Source organism: Polistes dominula, unplaced genomic scaffold (assembly GCF_049000335.1).
Source record: "Polistes dominula isolate Pdom_NZ unplaced genomic scaffold, Pdom_raw_medaka contig_373, whole genome shotgun sequence".
In the NCBI taxonomy this organism is placed as follows: Eukaryota; Metazoa; Arthropoda; class Insecta; order Hymenoptera; family Vespidae; genus Polistes; species Polistes dominula.
Window position 1 is genome coordinate 3,718,279 of NW_028300899.1, and position 22,320 is coordinate 3,740,598.

Here is a 22,320-nt window from a genome sequence, read left to right on the forward strand (position 1 = left end):
GATTTAATTCTTTCTTTTTTATTTTTTTGTATTTTTCTTTGCAATTATTCCGTGTAACGAGAGAAAGAGAGAGAAAGAGAGAGAGAGAACAAATAGAACTTTATGAAATAAGCAATGAATGCACAAAAGAAGACACAAAAAAATAGAGACGGGAAGGTATACATTAGAAATCGTATAAAAAAAAAACCAAATTGTGCGAATGAATGAACGAAAATTCAAATATCGATTTTTACTAGGAATTGTTCGTATTAAAACTTGTGATCTCGTTAAACAATCAAATTTTTAAATTGTCGAGGATGAAAGTCATAGGTTGAAATATCATAACGAGATAACTATGAATAGACAGATCTGCATATATGTGTATATACATACAAATATGTACACATATATATACATATATATAATATATGCGAAAATAGTAATAATATTGTAGGACATTGTTCTTTTTTGTTTATTCTATTTATAATACAGATTGTATTAAATATTGAGAGGAACGTGGCACTGATTTTATTTTGTTTCTCTTATTTTTTTGTTTTTACCACAGTACTATATATATTTACATACATAAAGAAACATTTCTACGTGTCTATATATATATATATATATATGTACTTACATTATGTTACAAGAGTCTAAAAGTTTAGAAAGGAATCGCTCTCGAAACGAAACGTCGACGAAATTAAGACCTCTCAGAGAGTGTTCGGGTTCGCAAAACTTTTTCCTTCCCTTTAAAAAGCTCGCTTTACTTCCACATCTCTTCTCTCTCTCTCTCTCTCTCTCTCTCTTTCTCTTTTTCTGTCTCTGGGTTTTTTTTTTTTTTTTTAATTCTTTTTATTCTTTTTATACAACGTTACTCACTCTCTCACAACTTTTCGTTGATTTCTCGTACGTATTAAATACTTCTAACAAAGTTATAAGAAGTATCTAATTATCTCGAGTAAATATTGTTTTTTTCAAAAATAATCTACTGACGTTACGATTAATCTTACGATCATTTTGTTCGAATATAATTATTATTTTAAACAACAGTACTATTTTTCTTATTAAAACAATTGCAACATTCTTTTTTTCTTTTCCATACGAACAAAATGTCGAGAACATACATTGCTGCATTTCTAAACAATTATAATCGATCATCCCCACACAATAAATTATCTAAATATTTTTTATTTTTTCTATCGATTAATAATAAAATAATAAAATAATTGAACAACGAGCTATACATATCTATTTCTAAAACTTTTTACCTAAAAAAAAAAAAAAACAATACTAAACAAAAAATTATGTAAATATATTATAACTAAAGCATTTTGCTACAGGAGAATCTTCAAAAAAAAAAAAAAAAAAGCAATAAAAAAAATTCACGATTTTTCTAAGCATACATAAAAGTAAAATCACGTGACACACGTTTTGCGAGGAGCATAGAAGTTCGTTAAAAAACTTTCTTTCCGAAAAAGCACGGAGGAGAAGGAGGAAGAGGAGGAGGAGGAGGAGCTTTCGACGAGCTTGAGAAGAAGAAACTCTGACCGGAAAGGGAAAAGTTCTTGGACGATTTCTTCGGAAATACTTTTGGCTCTTCTTTTTCGCGTCCTTTCTCTTCTCTTCTCTTCGAAACAAATTTAACGAGCGTGCGAATGAAAAATTGGCCCGACGAACTTTTACGAAATCTGACCTCTACCCTCCCACACACACACACACCCCACCCCTCTCCCTCTCCTCATTTCCCTCTCATTCTCTCCTTCTTTCTTTTTATCTTTATTTATCTTTATATCTGTTACCAAAAGAATTTTAAAGTTTCAAGATAAGAGAGTTAACGAGAGTAAAAGTAGTGAAAGCTAGCTAAAGCTCTCTCTTCATTGTCTTTCGAATTATATGAAGCCCTTTTTCTATATAAAATTGTTACTTCTTCCACCCCCACATATCGCAGCATATTATTCTGTTCGATTAAGTGCAATTGTGAAAGATCGAACAAAAGACAAAAAAAGATATAACAATTAAATAATAATAATAATAATAATAATAATAATAGACCGGTAACGTTGACAACGTGAAATATAATTGGACGAAATAGATTAAATAAATGAACAAAAGAAAATAAAAAGGAAAAATCTCTTTCCGAACTAATTAACTTGATTGTTCATATAACAACAACAAAAAGCAACAAGATTATCGAGATCAAATGAGTCTATCACCGTGTTCAGTGTCGGAATGTATTTTTGCACCGTTAATCGAGGTACGTTGATCTTCCCTAAGGATTCCCGAAGGACAAGAAGGTCTGTGCCTTCTTCTTGGTGGTGTAGGAGTATCCTCGGATTTATCATTCATGATAGAATCGTCGAGACTGTATCGACGCATTGGTTCATCAGGTTTATCCCTAATAATAATTTTCTTATCGTAATTCTTATTAACACGACTATCATCATCATCATCATCATTATCATCATTATAAATTAATTCTTTTTCTTCCCATGCACAAAATGATACTTTCCTTTGATTTTTCGGTGAATTCTTTTTAAGAATATCACCCAATGAAACTGGACGTAAATCGTTCCTTCTGTCAGAATGTTTATCGATTGGAATAATTTTTGGTTCGATTTGTTCATTACAACCAGATGGTGACAAGGATCTATCATCTGAATGATGTTCATTTTTAGAAATATCCTGTTGATCGTTTTGTTCTTTTTCCAACATATCCGACAAAGCTACTTCCAATTCGGTTAAACTTGGTGTCATCGAACTAAAATTACTACCCTCGGCAGCTAAAGCTGCTTCTTCTTTTAAAACCTTCAATAAAATTGAATGTTCGTTTTCAACAATCTCAGCTTTGATTTTATTCTCTGGACTAGGTGGTGGGGTTTGAATTTTCTTCATTTTAAGATTCTTTTCGTCGTCCCCATCGAAGAACGACGTATTTCTATCAGGTAACATCTCACGTGTCAACAATTCCTCCGATATCGTCCTGATCATCTTATTTGTCTCACGTAAACGTAATTCTTTCGTTTCGCATGACACATCAACTGGATCGTTGGGTTCACTCTCGTTCGATAAACTCCTACCAAAGATCATCCTCTTTGAATTAGATCGATCGAAATCATCCTCTTTTTCCTCTTCTTCTTCTTCCTCCTTCTTTTTCTTCCCGATTTCACCACCGATGTTATCTGTTAAATAGAAGAGTCGTGTTCTAACTGGTCACGTATTTAACCACTTTTTATTACTTTTTTTATTAACTATTACAATTCAATTCGAAGGATAATCTTCTTCTTTCATTCACTCTACTACTATTCAAATAAATATTTTTTTTAAAGTAAAGGTAAGGAGGAGGGAAGAAAAATTTCATTCAAAAAATATACCTGAATAAAATGAATTGATCCGATTAGAACAAACAGGTTCTTTGCATAATGGTGGCTTATCTGGTTTCGATAATTCTTTCGTTTCCTCTTGAATACATCTAAAAATAATATGAAACATTTAACGAAGCATAAATTATTATTATAAATGTGTTTTTTACAAACCTGTCTTGTTCCATTAGAATACAATTCAACTTGGTATCGTTAACAAACTCGGTTGGTTTCCCAAAGGATACTGGCTTTTGCACTACGTGAGTATTTTCACGTGTCTGATGAAAATCCACCACGTCACGATCCGCTATATCTGGATCCTGAAACAATTGAATTGAATTTATTATTTTATATGTAATTATGTTTCTCTAATAGGTAACATAACGTTAGTTTAATTTTCGAGAACTATTATTGAATTTGATCGAAATGTTTAATCGATCATGTTTTATATTGTTGTAGAATATAATTATTTTCAAACATATCATCTATCACGATTATAGATATTATTTATAATTAATTGAAATAATTTATTTAATTGAATTAATTCATATTATATATTTAATATACAGTAGAGAATTTTGTAATTTGTAAACCGATAACTTTATATATATATATATAATCCTATATAATTATATGAAAAATTAATTTATTACGATATATAATATATTATTTATAAATTGAAACAATTAATTATAACAAATAAATCCAAATGAATTGATAGTATGAGAATATTTCATGAAAAGTTAAATATCGATTTGAAAAGTCAGACTTTATTCTATTCCTGAGAGTTATATACCTCATGGGGCCTTTGGTGGTGGTTCAATTCGCAATTACCGATGTCACCAATGTCCCAATCCTCCAATTTACTTGAATCGTACTTCAAGAATTCAGTCTTGCCATCGGAATCAGTGCAAGGAAGCTTTCCTTCTAGTACTTCATATTCCGATAGATTTTCGGTACTACCATGACGTGAAATATAGTCCTCCAATCGGATACTTGTTTTCTGTGTCCAATCAAAACGAATTCCGAATGGTTCTTAAATAAATTATTTTTCTTTTTTTCTTCTTTTTTTTTTCATACAAAAATACATACATACGACCTTCCTATTACACATTCCTATTTTGAAATTTTGATCAGGAAAAAAAAGAGCAAAAAAAGGGGTTATCAAAGTTATGCTTCGATCGTTCGAGGCTTAAGTTAAAAAGGTTAAATTAGATTTTTCGGCGGGAAGAACTTTACGTGGTAGTTTGAAATCGATAGATTTAAAAGGTAGATGCTATCGGGAGATGAACTCCGATAATTGTGTGGAAAAGAGCATTTCTACTGACGCGTGGAATAAAGATGAAGAGTAAAGAAAAATGGTAGAAGGAAATTGAAATTTAAAAATAAAAAAAATAGAAAAAAAATAAATAAAAGAAAAAGAAAAAGAAAAAATGGAGAGGAAATTGAAGAGAAAGAATGAGAGAAGAATATATAAGAAAAATATACGACAAATATATATCTTTCTCTCTCTCTCTCTCTCTCTCTCTCTCTCTCTCTCTCTCTCTCTCTCTTTGATATATCCAATTTTATATACGTATACCTGAAAAATGTGACAGAGAAAGATAGAATAAAAAATATAAATAAATAAAAAAAATATAAATATATATATATATATAAAAAGAAGTCCGAAGAGAAAATAAATATAAACCTGAGAGAAAGGTTGAAGGAAGGATTCGACCGGAAGAGATCCTGTACTGCTTCTGACGGGTCTCCTTGATCTTATTTTCTCGTGTTCCCCTTGTTCATCGTTGTTCCTTTTCATCTCGTATCTACCTACGTCCAACTCGTCGTAATTTGGAAGACTAACGGTACTGTAGTTCTTTGGTCTGATATTAACTTCTAATAAATTTCCATCGTTTTTATTAATAGTATCATCGATTTGTCGTTTTATTAGCAATTCTTTGGACCTTTTACACGTATCAACATTGTCTTTTTGATTAGGCGTGGACGAAGAATCCTTGATGGTACGTCCGTTAACAAATCTCTCGTATTCCTCGGTATCGTTTATTTTTTTATTCTGATTAGTATTTTTGTGTATCTTCTTATCGTAGTTCTGGGATAATCTTTTGCCGGAAACCACCTCGCTCGATATTATTCTTCCGGTACCGTTAACCTGTCGAAGAGAAAATCGATAGTTGCGGTCGTTAACGAGCACTTTGGATTTATCGATCACGGAAGAAGTTACTTTTGGCCATACTGATTGGCCAATTATTGGCCACAGGACAAGCGCACTGGGTTCTATGTCTTTCTATTTCTCACTCTCTCACTCTCACTTTCACTCATTCTCTCTCTCTCTCTCTCTCTCTCTTTTGGTTCTTCCCTAAACGATCCCATTTACGAGTAACCAAAATTGCCACTTATAATACCTCGGTAATACTCGCCTTGTGCTCGTATATCTCCTTCGTCCTTTTACCCTCAGGCATTACACCTTTTGAATATTCCTTCAACCTAGGAGAATCTCTCGTACCATTCGTTTGATTTCGGTAAATGCAACCTTCATCTTCTGATTCCTGTTGCTGCTGCTTCTTCTTCTTCTTCTTCATACCAACATCACCACCACCAACACCACCACCATCATCATCGTCACTGTCAACCCTACCAACGACATCCTCCATAGTCGCATAATCGTTCAGCAACATTCGTGGTGAGTTGTTACTCACTACAGATGAATATAACGGCTCCTCGCATGAATCTACATGCCGCAAATTGCACATCGTTTTATCTGCAATCTCGTCCGGTTTTGGTGGCAATGGTCTACCTCTATTTCTCTTCTTTCGTCTGGGTGGTGGCACCGGTGTTACGTCTTTCAAATTATTCGATCCTATAAAACACATTTATTCATTCATTCATTCATTCATTCATTCATTCATATTTATTTTACGTTTATTTAATAGTACATTAAAATGAGAATATTTTTTTCAATTACGGATATAACCAATGGATTTAATCGATTTAAATCAGTTATTTTACATACGAATTTAAATGAATTTACTTAAGGGATCATAAAAGTTGTACAATCCTATCGATACGAAATTTTTTACATATACTTTTTATATATACAGATTATAATTTTTATTCGAAAAAATCGTTCGGTTAATGAACGTTTTTCAATTACGAATTCAAATAAATTAACTTGAAACGTCATAAAAATTATGCAATCATTTGGAAAAAAAAAAAAACATTTCTATATACTTTCATCCAAATTATAATTCCCCTATCACAAAATGTAAAATAATTTATTTCACTCGTAGGTTGCTTATGAAAAATAAATGATGAAAACAAGCATATACATAGAAAAAAAAAAAATAAAAGTAGAAAAACAAATTCTTACTGATAGACGTGGGAGTGGTCGTAGGTGGATAGAGATTCGTGTCTATGGTCAAGTTGGTGAGAACCGAGTTAGGTCTTGGTGTACTGGGTACTTCCAAGTTAACGTCCACCCAATCACTTGGTTGAAAGGGTCTGTCGACTGAGTCGATGCTTCTACCTCTAGTGAGGACATCTCTGGGTGGTGAACCAGCGTATCCAATCTCAGAACTGCCAATGAAAAATTAAAAAAAAAAAGAATGATTCTTCTCACCTCGATGTTTAAGTCAAAATAAAACTCGATACATTATTTTTCTCCCGTTGTTTTAATCTCAAACATTTTTCCAATAATTAAAAGGACGTTTTATTTTTATTTTTAACGTAAAACGATCAAAAAAGATTTACGTATGTATATGTATATATGCATGTGGAAATTTAAAGCAATTTCGTTTAAAATTTGTCTGAAAAAAAAAAAATGATGGAAATTAAATGTTTAGAAAGCACATGATTAGTTTACTGATTTAATATAACGATTGATAATAATTTACGTATACTTGACATAGACATATCATTTAAATTTTATTCTAATAATTGCAAAGATGATTAGATCGAAATTGTTCATTATACTAACACAGTTAAGATAAATCTACGTGATCGGTAAATCATTTGATTCTAATCGCTTAACAGGATGATTAGACAAATATGATTGAAAACACATGGTTGTTGGATGAACGAGAAGATTTCTCTGCAGATAAATATACGTATATCTATATATACCTAATACATATAAATATATATAATTTGTGGTAGATTGATTGAAAAACTCATCGTCGGTAACGTGAGTTCTACTGATTCATGGTTCAGCGTGATTAGTGGGAGGACGTCAATGCGAGCAACGCATATAACGGCCGCCGACGCATGCACTTTATTTATGCACTGCGTTAAGCTCTCTGCCTCATATAATCCAACAACGACACTACCGTAATTTATGTCCCAACGTGCGCGTATAATCGACGCGAGAACGTCACTCTCATTGTTCCACACTGAATCGGATATAAATTGAAAGCCGAATTATCCGATTAATCCTGGTCCTCAAGCGAATTTCAAGATAAGATCGAAAATGAGAGAGAGAGAGAGAGAGAGAGAGAGTGAGAGAAAGGGGTGGGGGTAGAAGGAAGGAATAGGAGAATAAGATAAAGGTAGTAAATCCAAGAGAAAGAAAGAGAGAGAGAGAGAGAATCCTTGAGAACCGATGTCTTTGACGTGCAAATTTACGTTGAAATTCATATCTGAGTTTACTTTGGATTAAATTCTATTATTAGATGATTTAATTGAAAATATTCAATTTGATTTAATTAAATTAATTAGATTGGTTTTCTTTTTGACATAAATATTCAATATTTTTTTATATTAATGTCTTGTTATAATTCTAAAAATAATTTTTTTATATTACAATTTTGATAGTATGTAAAATAAAATTTTAAATGATTATACATAGTATGCGAATTATCTAATATATTATATTATATTATATATAATATTACTTAAATTATTCTAATAATAATAATAATAATAATAATAATAATAATAATAATAATAATAATAGTATATTAGGTGGTTTTGAAAGTTATTTCATTAATTACCGATACCAAATTTTACTCTGAACTTCCAAATTATTTTATATTCTTGGAAACAGAAATTTCAGATGTAATTTAGAATTTTCTTGCATTTCGATCCATCAAATAGGTTTTTTCTTTTTGACGTCGTATCGGTAATGGAAAATCAAAGTCAATATTTTCATCGGTATTTTGACTTTTTCATTAACGTAAGTGTAATAATGCAATCCAAGGGAGAACAACAAAATCATGTGACGTTTACGTCGAGAATATGTCAAGGGAATGCCATTGTCAAAATTGCTTTTCGAAATATTTCATATTTTTTGATTATTATTATTTAAATATATATATGATAAAAATATATATTAAATAAAAATATAACTTTTTTATTTAAATATAATTCTCCTTGAGAGTTCAAAAAAAAAAAATCTGTTATCGAATGTAAAAAAAAAAAAACAAAAAAAAAGAACAAAATGTTTTAATTTACACATATCTTTCAGATAAAACTGATTTTCCGGAATACCTACATTATACAATGTAAACAAAAACAAAACGATTTAGAGAAGATGTCAAGATATGTCATTTCTAACGAACGAACACGAAGAAACGCGATCGACTGAAAAATGCATTGCATATATTAACAATAAAAAGTCCAGTATGATTCATCCATGCATACAAATGAATGAAAATCATTTCTACTAACATACCCCTTCTTCCCATATATGAATAGATACATGCATGGAAAACGTATAAATATATACAAACAATACGCATATATCTTCTAACTCATATCTCAAAATGTAACTTCGTATTCGCGTTATCCTTAAAACGGGATATTACTTGGTATATAGTATTCTACGACAAGATTTCTCTTAGAAGTTCATTTCCCTCTCAAAGTTTTCCTAAGCGAACACCATAGCACAATTTGCATTCCTTGTTTATATATAACCGAATAATTAACACGGAAGCGGTTTGACGAACGAGCAAGTAAGTAAGCAACCAACCAACCAAACAACAAGTATACTATATACATATATATACATATACACAGACACGAATATATATATATTTAAATAAATATATGTATGCATGTATAAATATTTGTCCCTTGAGAGATCGAGAGTGGGCCTAATGCGAAAATAAATGGCACTATCTCCACCGTTAATTACAAGTTGACGATAACGTTGCAAACGCGCGCGCGCGCGCGCTCGAATGCATATATCTATCTACATAGATACATGTATATATTATATATATATATATATATATATATATATATACGAAGTAAACGCGTTTGTGGGAACATTTAACGCTAGGATATCACGTCTAAATCCTACCAGCAAATTCCTCTTCGATCTTTTATCATTGGATTATTCTCGATTATCTCCGACACCTATATGTGTATATCTACCACTTCGTCTAAATAAACGATTGAAATTTCACTCTTAACAATGTATATACACACACCTCTATATACAACAATATATATAAAAGTACATATACAAATACGTATACATATATGCAAATATACATGAAACAACTAAAGTCTATCGTTATCGTTATGATTATTTTATTATTATCTTTTTATTATTATTATTATTATTATTATTATTATTATTATTATTATTATTATTATTATTTGAATGGTATAACGAGAAGCATTTCTCCAAAACGTTTTCAACCGTCTACCATTTCCGTATGGTTTTAATCTCACACATGTCGCATTGTATATTCCTATCTTCTCTCTCTCTCTCTCTCTCTCTCTCTCTATAGTACTATCTTACTATCTATCTATCTCTATCTCTCTCACTTCATTCGTTCTATATATACATGTATATATAGATATGTGTACATGTATGTATATTTCACGTTTATACATAGGTATAGTTTATGCTTTAAATTACGATGCGATGCGGTGGCGTATGTATTTACAGATACCGAGCGTATATTATAAAAGGAACACGTGTTCTACCGTAACGAGACACCTAAGGAATGTCGATGTAATAAGCGTATATATCTATGCGAAAGAAATAGAAAGAGAACAGGAGAGAGAGAGAGAGAGAGAGAGATGATACGTTTCACGATAATTATCTCATTTTATTATTGTCTTTTTTGCAATAAGAGATATGTCAGTTATATGAAATTGTTTTTTGAAACGATCAGAGTTTATATTTGATTCACATAATCATCGTTTCGAACTACCCTATTGTTTTAAAGATCGAATTACATGAATTATTTATAGAAAATATTGTAGGATCGTGTTATATCGTTTAACATTTCTTCAATATCGAATTGCACCTATTGAAATTCAGATATGTATGTGCATTTGTATGTGTGTGTATTTGTGTGGATGATAAATGAATAAAAAATAACGGTAAATTGTTATTAAGAAAAGTAATCTTGATTTGACATCAACGGTTAATTATTGTCTCTTTTTTTTAATTATATACAGGAAATTCATGAGAAATTTTTACAACGACAATGTAAAAGTTAAAACGTAACGTTGAAACAACGATTAGGTTCAATTGTAAGGATAGATTATAAGACCTTCGTGAATGATGCCAAGTTTGTTATATGCCAGTCCATTATGCGGTTTCGTTGTGAAAGTATGAAATTGTTCTAGTGACCTCTTAAAAAATAAGATCAGGAAGATATTTGTAGTTAGACGATGGAGTATAATAAATTTTTCTCACGATCAATTTAATATGCATCAAGATAATACTTAAGAATGAAAATAATAATGAAATATTATGTCGACGTTTAATATCACGTTCGTTCAATTTATTTTAAATAATTATTTAAAGGAATATTTTTTTAATGTCTGTTTTATTTTTTTAATATATTGTTCATTGTTTAAAAATTTCTTATGTGATATATATTTTTAAATAGAAATTATTTTTATATTATTATTATTATAAAATAATATTTACTTGTCAACTTAGATTTATTAAATTTTATTTATTATAATATTTAATAATTCATTTTTCATATGAAAATATCTAATATTAAAATCTTGCCAAATATATATCTACTGATTTTTATATTCAAAGTTACTCGAGTTAAATTACGAAATATTACAATGTACCATATAAAGCTTATTATACCATATTAAGTAAAACTAGTCTATAAAAAATATTTACCTGTAAAAATCTTAGTCATTTAAAAATCATATAAAAAATACATTTCAAATGTAAAACCTTGAATATACAATTACCAGAAATAAAATATCAACCTACGATATTGACTCATGAAGATATACAAAAATATTTAAAAAGAGAAATAACGAATATTTTGAAGACATAATTATATAATAAATAATTAAAATATTTTGTAACATTGAATATGTAATTAACAATCCTCACAATTATCAAAAATAATTTATTGTCAAACTACAATAATAACATACAAAAATATTACAAAAAAAGGAAGAAAATTGTTCTGTCTTTCTAAAATTTCATTCTATGTGAAAAAAGAAAAAAAATTCATAAATATGAAACAGTGAATATAGAATTACCAATAATAATCAATTTACGACATTGACTTGTTATATAAGGAAAAAATAAAAATAAAAATAAAGACTAATAAAAAAAGATAATATAAAATCCTTCTCTCTTTCTTTCTTTATCTTTGAAAAGTTTCTTTTTGATGTTCATCGAAGATAGGCGTATTGCGGTGGCGTTGAGGATGGCGATCCTACCAGAGAATGTGACCATTTAAGGTCGACCCAACCAGGTTTGCTTGTGCTCTCTCACTTCACGTCTCACCACTGATCCCGATTCATTCCAATTCATTGTTGCTCACTTCAACTAAAGGCTTTACCTTTAACGTTGAAGGCGTGTCCTCTCTCTCTCTCTCTCTCTCTCTCTCTCTATCTCTCTCTAACTATTTCTCTCATCGAAAGACTCGATCATTCGATTCGGATTTCACTTTGTCACTATCACAATCCCTGTCGTGTCACCGGTTGCACCTCTTTCCTGCTTCTCGCTAATAGGTCGTTGCACGAGATCACCCAGGATTATGCTACGTTAATTGGACTGGCCTTGCCGTCACAAAACGATTGTCCTTCGAGTACTTCGTTAACGAATTCTGACTCGTATTTCAATGTTATTATTTATTATCTTTCTCTATGTTTTTTTTTTTTTTCATTTATTTTTTATTTTATTTTATTTCATTTCATTTCATATTTGCTTTGTTTTGTTTAGTTTCATTTTATTCTACTTTATTTTATTTTATTTTGTTTTATTTGGCAACTTTTTTCTTCTCTTTTTTTTTTTTTTCTTTTTTTTACGTTGTTTGGATTGGCTTTCGCGTGTGTGTGTGTGAAAAGTTGTGTCACCGGTATTATACCTACCTCGTTACTCTTTGAGTGGCACCACCGAGTACAGAACCCTCTTCTTTTAAGCTCGGATAAATCTACAAAAGAAATTCATCCCTTAATTAGATAAATTTATTATTGGTCTTCTGTCGAATAAAGATAATGAAAGTTAGCTTTTAAGGATAATGTGTTTATATCCAAATCTTTTGAATAAATTCATTAAACCCGATTAAAATTGTGTATTTTAATATAATCTATGTCTACGAGAAAAATAATTAAAAAGACAAATTAATATTCGTCTTAATATATAAAGTTTTTATTTAAACAAATTTTAATTTTAATATCGCAGATTTGTATGAATTGTTCTTTAGGAAGAATAGAAAAAGAAAAAGAAAAAGAAATAGAAAAAGGAAAAAGAAATTGGCACGTTCGAGGAATGATTTTTTTTCAATCTCACGCGACACGTTTCAACGAATCTCATTGAAATCGATGGTTAAATTGACCTTGAAGAAAAAAAAATAAAACGAAAATATGAGAGAGAGAGAGAGAGAGAGAACAAAATTCCTTTAAAATCGTTCCTCCTTCCAGAAACATGTTTTACGAGGTACAATTTTGAAGGGTAAAACGACGATCCTTGCTACAAACAGTTAGACGAAGGAAAGAAAGAAAGCAAAGTAGCAAAAAGAACAAGAAAAAGAAGCTTTTAGGGTTACTACACCCTATAGTAAACAGGGAAGTTAAAGGGCTCTTTGGATATCGGTTAAGGTTTTTATTGCTTTCTACCATTTTATAAGTAGACCGAAAAATTCAATAGATAGAAAGAGAAAGGGGATGAATAAAACAAAAACAAAGAAAAAACAAGGAGAATGTTAGAGAAAGGAAAAGTAAGAGGAAGTTGGTAGGAGAAAGATTAACAGGAAGTTAAACGAAAAAAGAGAAACAGAAAATCACTGAGAAAAAGAGAGAAGAGAGAGAGAGAGAGAAAAAGATTGAAACTAAATAGAAGACAAAGAGATGGTTAAAAAGATTTAGAATAAATTCAAAAGAGAGTGAAAGAGAGAGAAAAAGAGAAGAGTGTTACTGTATAAGATAAAAAGATAAAATAGAATAATATGAGAATTCAAAAAAACAAAAAAAAGATACGCGAATAAATAAATGAATAGAGAAAGAAAAATAATTTTACCGTAAATGATAAAAAGATTAAAAAACAAGGGTAGAAAGTATAATAATAAGTAAGTAAGATAAAGAAGTGGATATTAATCCACAAAGTAATAGATAAATAAATTAATTAATAAATAAGAAAGAATAGAAAAGTTTAGAAAATGAAAGAAAGTTGTAGTACAATAATAAGATAGAAAAAGAGAAACAGTAACAAGAAGAAAAAAAAAAGAAAAAAAGAAAACAATCAACAAATGGAAAGAAAGAGAGAGAGAGTATCTCAGTAGATGAGTGAGTGAATGAGTAAATAAGAAAACATATAAAAATATGAAGAGAAAGAAAGTGACAGTAATATAGAAAGTGAAAGAGTAACATAAATACAAAGCGAAATAAATAGCTTATACAGATAGATAGATAGATAGATAGATAGATAGATAGATAGATAGATAGATAGATAGATAGATAGATAGATAGATAGATAGATAGATAGAGAGATAGATAGATATCCGAGTAGAGAAAGAGATGAGGGTTTGGTAGGATGAAAAATTAGATTTAAGCTTGACGGAACGACACTCGTGCTCGCGTTGCCGAAGTTTCTCTATTGTCTGGGTGCGTACAGTTGTAAAATTAAATTGAACCTACAGGTGGCATCCAGGGACGAGTAGGAATAATTTAAATTTTAAAGCAAGCACCCCCGTTGTCCCGTGCCAGCCGGGAATTTCGTGCAGCACGGGAGTTTGCTTCAGAGCTGTCAGCCACTCTCATACTCTCTCTCTCTCTCTCTCACACACTCTCTCTGTCTCTCTTCCTCTCTTTCTATCACTAGCTATCTCACTCACTCTTCAACCATCTATCCATATGCATCTATCTATCTATCTCTATCTCTATCTCTCTGGAACGTTAGTTTCCCTAACGAAGGAAAATCTACTCATGAATTCCCTTTCAGACAATCTAAATCCCCGATTAATACGATCAGAAATCAAAAGGATACCTGAGCCTTCATGTTTTCCAATATATGGGATCTATCGATGATCACATTTTGAGAAAATAAATATATATATATAATGATAAATAAATGCAATACGAGAATAATAAAAAAATATATGTTTATTTTTTGAATTTTGTTTCTTTTTTTTAAATTTATTTTTCTTATATATATTTTTTTCTTTTTATTATTATTATTATTATTTTTTTTTTTTTTTTTTTTTTTTTTAAACAGACGTAGAGACGATTTGGACCGTGACGCTCTTGGCGAAGGCTTGCATAATCGACGATCAACTCGACAACGAGCAACTCGACTCGGTCGTGCGAGTTGTTGCATAATTCTCTTTGTATCATCGGGAACACGAAAACACGATTACGTTGAAAAGGATGGGATAAAGCACAAAAAAAAGGTATATGTATAAACCTATACGTATGTCTGCGTTATATACGAGTAACCTATCGATAAATAAAACAACGAAATTTCATATGTAATATCTTTATCGTCTTTATTTTAAATTTGTCTCTCTGATATTATAATAATTGATTTGAAATCGATATATTTAGATCAATTCAGAAGATTTTGTTTTCAATCTTCTAAGATCATCATTTAATTTTTCTTTAAATAATTATAACAAAAAAATGTACAATAAATATATGTATGTGTAGAAGTAATATATATTTATGAATAAAGAAATAAGTTTGATAAAATTTAATCATCATTTTGTACATTTTTCTTGTAATAAAAAGTTCTAGAATATATTTAAAATCATTTAATACATACATATGTGTAGAAAAATTTTTAAGTATTAAAAAACATTAAATTAATGAAATTATGTCACTCTCATTTTAAATAATCAATATAAATATCTAAAAAAAAAATTTATAATAAATCTAGAATCATTTGAGTACTATTATTTCCACAATAAAACAAATGCAAATAGTATCATATTTAATTTAAAAATGTAATCAAAATTTTTCATATACATCAAAAACTCGTAAAAAATAAAAACAAAACAAAATCCAAATTAATATTTATATGAAAAAAAAAAAATAATAATATAGATAGTATAAAAATTTGATCGTATTGTTTGATTGTAAAGTTTCTTTTTTTTTATAGTAATTCTACGGGAACAATATTTTTTAGGTTGAATAATTTAAAGTATAGAAAAAGGTAAAATAGAACAGAATCGATACTAATTACTAAAATAACATAAAATACAAAAAAAGAAAGTATATTACTTTACATTGTTTAACTTATCACCAAAAAAAGGAAGAAATTTTTAAGACGACCTAATATTAAAACATTTCTAACTGATTCTAACTTACAATTAATGAAGATCGATTTAGGTAGTCCTTGGGGGAATAAAAAAAGACAAAGTAATAGAAGAAGAGATGTTAAATATCCTGAGTAAGAGAAAAAGAGATAAAGAGAGAGATAAAGAGAGAAAGAGAGAGAGAGAGAAAAAGAGATAACTGAGAAACAAGCTTGTGAGTTACGAGCGGTCGCTTATATTATAACGCGACACGAGGGTAACATCCTGTCGACAAACTATAACATATGAACACTCACTCCCTTCAGAAATCGTATCTACACGTATCGTACACGAGAGTTTCACATCCCACCTACTACCTTCAACGTTTACATTGCAAATTCGTTAGATAAACTTCGTCGTGCTAGTGAGAAAGGATAGATACGAATAAAGGAAGGGAGGTAGGGGGTGGGAGGGAAGTGATAATTGACCGATCGAACAAAATTGATCTCTGATGGATGTAGAACCAAAATTTTTCGTTTCTCATAAAACTTAATTTAAAAACATTTGCAAACAATTTATGTATATATTACTTATTTATATTATAATCGGTCAAACGTAAAATAATAAAAATAATAATAAATAATTTCTTAAATAGTAGTAAAGTAATATTCATAATTATGATATAAAATAATGAAGAATATACGTAAGTAAATTGAAAATGTATTAGAGTTTATAACACGTGAACAATTTTTTCGAAAAATATGAAACAGAAAAAATAAAAGTAATTTTTTTCTTTTATCGTGATTCAAAAATTTTTCAACCCACCGACTTAATATCGAGTAAAGAAATTAAATTTTCATATTATCGAGGAAATAAATCGAATATAGAATTTATCGTCGACCTTTAAGTTGTTACATAATCAACGATACATTCTATCCAAATAATATAAATTTGTAACGTCAATTCGATGTACCGTGTAGACATTTACCATATGCACGTACAGATACGTGTATTTAAGTACATATATATGTATTATTGCTTATTAACAAGTTGCAGTCGTTAAATAGTCGACGATGAGTTTGTAACTGCGCCATCGAAGGTACCTCTATGCATCACACGTTTTTTTACTTCGACGAGTAACATCGTAACTCGTTTAACTCTCTTAGCCTTGAGCCGGAAAAATCTTCTCATGCTTACCCATACATTTTAAAACGAATATCCACGTAGTAAAGTAGTCGCGAATAACAAAAAAAAAGAGAAAAAAAAACCAAATGAAATGCATCATGCTAGATCGATGGCATCATCCTACACGTAAATGATTCATACACGTTATTTCCTATTTTCTTATTATTGTTATTCAACTTCTTTATAATCTCACATTCTTATATATATAAGATATAGTATTATTATTTTACTTTATTTATATCATTTTAATTTTAATCAACATTAAAACTTAATTGAATATTTTATTCTATATACATATATATATGTAGGTGGGTGAGTTGAAAAGTTTTGAGTCTAACATAAAATAATATTTTTATATATATTTTTTATTTGTTTTATTTAAGTCATCAAATTGTGTTTCAAGAAATCATAACTACTACTACTATTATTATATTTTGTATATTTCGTTTACTTTTATTTAAAAATATAATACAATTTTTATTTTTTGTCAAAGCTCAAAACTTTTCAACCCAACCATAGTAAATATAAAAAAAAAAAGATTAATTCCAAGATTTTATGATTAATGATATTCTAATTGTCTCATTAGAAATGAAAAAAAAAAGAATAATTCTAAAAATGAGTAAGTAATGTTTAGCCCACACAGTATATGCGTATATACATGTCATTAAAATTTACGCAATTGTCACGATCCTGTTGTTGCGATGTAAGTAGCTAAGAAACTTGAAACGTGAGAGAACCGATGTAAAAGTAGACTCAAGACAAGCTATAATTTCGTTGGTATGCAAAAAGTTATACCTAAGAAAGTTGTTTTTTGTTATTTTTTTTGTCTTTTTTCTTCCTCATACATTAGCATATACACTTACACAAAAAACATATATATATATATGATCTTAAAATTTAGTTAATTCCAAAATCTACCTAAAGTTTCGTTTTTCTTTTTCTTCGTGTTAATCAAACACTCTCTAGAAAACTATTTTATAAAACGTGTCAGCCATACCAGTTACGATTTCTCGTTTAGCACGTAACTTATCGCACTTAGGCTAATTGATACTGCATATCGGTAACACGAGAAACAACCAACTGCTCTTCTTATTCTTACCATCTTTTCTTTGACCATCTAACTATCTATCTAACAATGTTTCATTTTTATTTTATTCTTTTGCAATAAGATTCTTTAACGTAAAGATCGACACCTGTGTATTGTAACGTCCTTCGACTCTCGTTTTCTAAAACGATAAACATTCTATTTTTATCACAACGTCTAACCTCTTCTCGTCTGTGGATTAAATATAAAAATATAAAAAAATATATTTTCTTAATTATTACGTAATATAATAGGACTGAGATTTTCAATGAAGTTGACGCTAACGTTGACGCGTTAATTCACTTTTAATTTTATCAAAATGTTCTATCTCTTTATCTCTATCTCTCTCTCTCTCTCTCTATTTTTATTCTATTTCATTATTAAAGAAAATATTATTATAATATTCCCAACGATGATAATTAATCTCGCGAAGATTTATGAATATTATCATTAAAATGAAGTTAATTGTAACGATGTAGTAACATCAACCTCCCCCCCCATCCATCCTCCACCCCACCCCCGAATGGATGATGTTAAATCGCTATGGAAATCTATCAATGTCAAAAATAAACGTTAAATCAATAAATCTATCGAATTTATAATCTATAATTTATTCGTACGAGATATATATATATATGTTTATATATATTCTATTACTGGAATATTCATTAGAATGTTTTTTCCTATCTCCATTGTTAAAAATAGAAATGTAAACAAGCCTAACACGTTTAAAATACCGTCCACACGAGAAAACAATTCTTGCAATAAAATTATCTGATATTCTGTATGGAAGAAAAAAAAATATCTTTCTTCTATTGTTAAAGTTCAAGAGAATGGAAAAAAGAAAAATAATAAGAAGAAGAAATAATAAATAAATAAAAATACAATTGGTTTCTTTTTTACATACCCGATGAGCACATCGAACAAAGACCCGATCCAAAGGTGATTTCGAATCCTGTGCCTTTGAAGTTTTTTCTTTGCACCAAGCTTGGCCCATTTTTATTTTGTGTTTATTTCTTTATAAAAGAATCGACAATATTTCGGAATAATAATTTTTATGGAATTAATCAATCGGTTCTTTGGAGAATGGGTAATAAAAATTTGTTCTTTCTTCTCTTTATTTTTGTTCTTTCTCTCACCGTCCCAATTTTGTTTTCTTTTTCTTATTTTTTTTTTTTTTTTTTACTTTTTCTGGTCAACGATAATAACGAAATAGTATAATGTAGGCCATCTTGAGAGCCGTTCCTCGTGACCTGCCGCAACTGACGTACAACATTAAAAACCACCGTAGTCGGTCAAACGGTCGAGGAGAGTTCTTGAGAGTCACAGTCTCTCTTTCGAATCTTAAACTAACCGAATAAGAAGAAGAAAAAGAAAAACAAAAAGAAGAAGAAGAATAATAATAAGATGATACACGAAAGGAAGTTAAGTGAGAAAAAGAAGAAGAAAAATAAGAAAGGTATAGAACGTCGTAAAGATATTCCACGATGCGTGACCTTCTCTCTCGCGATGCTTCAACGAACTACAGTAAAAACGCATTCCTTCAGCATCAAAAGCAAACTCTCTACGAAATACTCACGACATTTCTTTATTCACAATAACAACAACAACAACAAACTAAAAATAATAATCTATACAAAACCGTAAATCTACCGCAATATTATTAAACGTTCAACAAATAAACATGTTGAAAAAGTTCCTTTTAAAAAATAAGAGAAAAAACAACTATACAATACCACATTGAAATAATAATCCTTGATCAATGACAAACAAATTTTACGAATATATTTCAATAAAATAATCAGAATATGAAGAAGAAAAAGGTGTGTCCCCGGAAACATACGAATAAAGAATTCCACGATGTACCGATTTTAGAAAAATCATTAATAAAATATACATCGATTGGTTTTGTTATAATTAAAGATACAAGAGGATGCTGGGACCTAGACCAGTCAAGGCCCTAATAGTAAGAGTGAGTGAAAGAAAGAGAAAAATAAAGATAGAAAGAGAAAGATATGCGTGCCAGGAGTGTGTGTTAGCACCGTTAAACTCAAAGAACCGATGACGATCGAACGTACGGCACTACTCGTACGCGGATACCGTACATACTGGACAGGTAGCTCTCATGCGAGCAGGGACCGAGCTATCCAGCTGGTATAGTTTGATTGTATAGGTGTTGTAGGTATGCAGTCGCGACACGGTGACTCCAACGAGAGCTGCCTTTCTAACCGCAGCCTCCGCACAACACTACACTGTATTACTGACTAACTCATCTCCTTATTTCTCTTTTACTCTTCTTTATCTTTCAATTCAAAATTTTTCAAATGATTTTCTTTTATTTTTCTTATTAAATCTTTCAATACGTTCTATTTAATTATAGCTTGATTTTAATTTAACACGATGATTAAAATGATTTTTATTTATATTATAATAATAATATATCGGTCATTGTTTTTTATATTTACATAGAGTGCAGGTAATAAAAAAGAAAAACGAAAGTATATGAATAGATTAATATTCTTACACCGGTGTATCGAGGGTTGCATATCTATTGGCGTTTATGCCCCTAACAAATTTTTCATTTTATTTTATTAATAAAAAAAGGATTAATATTTCTAATAAGAATTATTGATAGTTTTAGGTACATAGAATTTTAGTTGTTGATCGTTTTTGGATAATTTTGATTGATACAATAACGTATGTTTTTAGTAATGTTATACAAACCTACGCAATACTCTCGGGTACTTTCACTCATCGGGGCTAATCGTTGTCGTCGGTAAAACGAGATTAGCTGCTGTAAACCTGGCATCTCCTCTTCTCACCCTCACCTCATCGTAATTAACTGCAACTTGTAATTAGAGATAGGGTCTAAAGTGTAGTCGAATCATTCGAAACTTAACTTAATCTAATGTAAGTTGAATTATCTTGAACAATATTTAAAATATTTTACCTTAACATTTCGTATACACAAAAATATGATTGTTCTAACGACAAACGTGGCTTCTCATTTTCCCCTTCATCCCTTTTTCCTTGCTTCTTAAAATTAACTGAATTTCTAATTAGTGATGAGAGATCTAAATCGAATTCATTCGAACAAAATTTGAAATATTTTATCTAACATTTTGAATAAACGAAAATATAATTGTTCTAATAACAAACGTGGTTTCTCATCATCCCTTCCATTCCCCCTCTCTTAGTCCTTAGAATTAACTGAATTTTCAATTAGCGGTAAAATCTAAATCGAATTCATTTGGACAAAATTTGGAATATTTTATCTGACAATTAATATATTATGTAAAATATGATTGGTTTTAATAATAAAATTGGTTAAATTTTAATCGAATTTGTAAACGTGAAAAGTTTGAATGAAAATGTAAGTTTAATCGTTGAATTTCAAAATGAGAAAATACTTCGGGGTGAAGGGAAAGGGAAGGGGTTTGGACAATATTCTTGATCTTGATCTTCATCCAGTAGTCGTCATTCAGGTTCGATTGAAGTAACCTTGTTTGGACGTGGAGGTTGATACTGTGAAATAGCGGAATCTGAACTCTCGTGGAAGTGGTCAGGTGGCGTCAACCAGTTTGCGTGATAACTGCTAAAGGTTTACGGATCGTGTCTCCTGTCTTTTGTGGCTTGTACTAACTACAAGGAAATAAAACGAAGAGAGAAACAGATAGAAATTATGAACAAACAAATAGAAATAATTTAACGAGAAGTATTAAAAAACAGTCAGTTAAGAAATTTAAATAATAATAATAATAATAATAATCGTCGTAATAATCATGAATAGAAAGAACCCACAGGAATTTTTTTCGTAATCTTAAAAGCATCGATCATTTTTATCCCTTATCGCATGATATTTTTATACAGATGATATTTCTATTATTTATCTACAAGATAAAACCTGATCCGATTTATATTATGAAATTTGTGTAAGAATACAATGCATTTTACGTTTTGATATTTAAAATACAAATTTGTAAGATTCCTGTACAATAGAATAAATTGAAATAAATTAAACATAAGAAACAATATTAAA

At 29.7% G+C, this 22,320-nt stretch overlaps 1 protein-coding gene across 5 annotated transcripts; it reads right to left on the reverse strand.

The window, feature by feature from the left end:
- Positions 1–437: 437 nt before the first annotated feature.
- Positions 438–20,520, reverse strand: LOC107064541 (uncharacterized). 5 transcript variants are annotated; one of them, XM_089177918.1, is made up of 10 exons: positions 20,324–20,520; positions 19,189–19,543; positions 12,654–12,715; positions 6,712–6,917; positions 5,747–6,201; positions 5,029–5,493; positions 4,135–4,341; positions 3,513–3,658; positions 3,351–3,448; positions 438–3,158 (listed from the first exon to the last, which is right to left on the reverse strand). In XM_089177918.1, exons 2-10 carry the CDS (start codon positions 19,276–19,278, stop codon positions 2,176–2,178), a joined length of 2,712 nt encoding a protein of 903 aa, XP_089034044.1. In that variant the 5' UTR covers positions 19,279–19,543; positions 20,324–20,520; the 3' UTR covers positions 438–2,175. The 5 variants fall into 5 exon arrangements, with proteins under 5 accessions (XP_089034044.1, XP_089034042.1, XP_089034038.1 ...); XM_089177916.1 differs by having other exon boundaries at positions 20,018–20,520; XM_089177912.1 differs by having other exon boundaries at positions 19,189–19,624; positions 20,018–20,520.
- Positions 20,521–22,320: the final 1,800 nt, after the last annotated feature.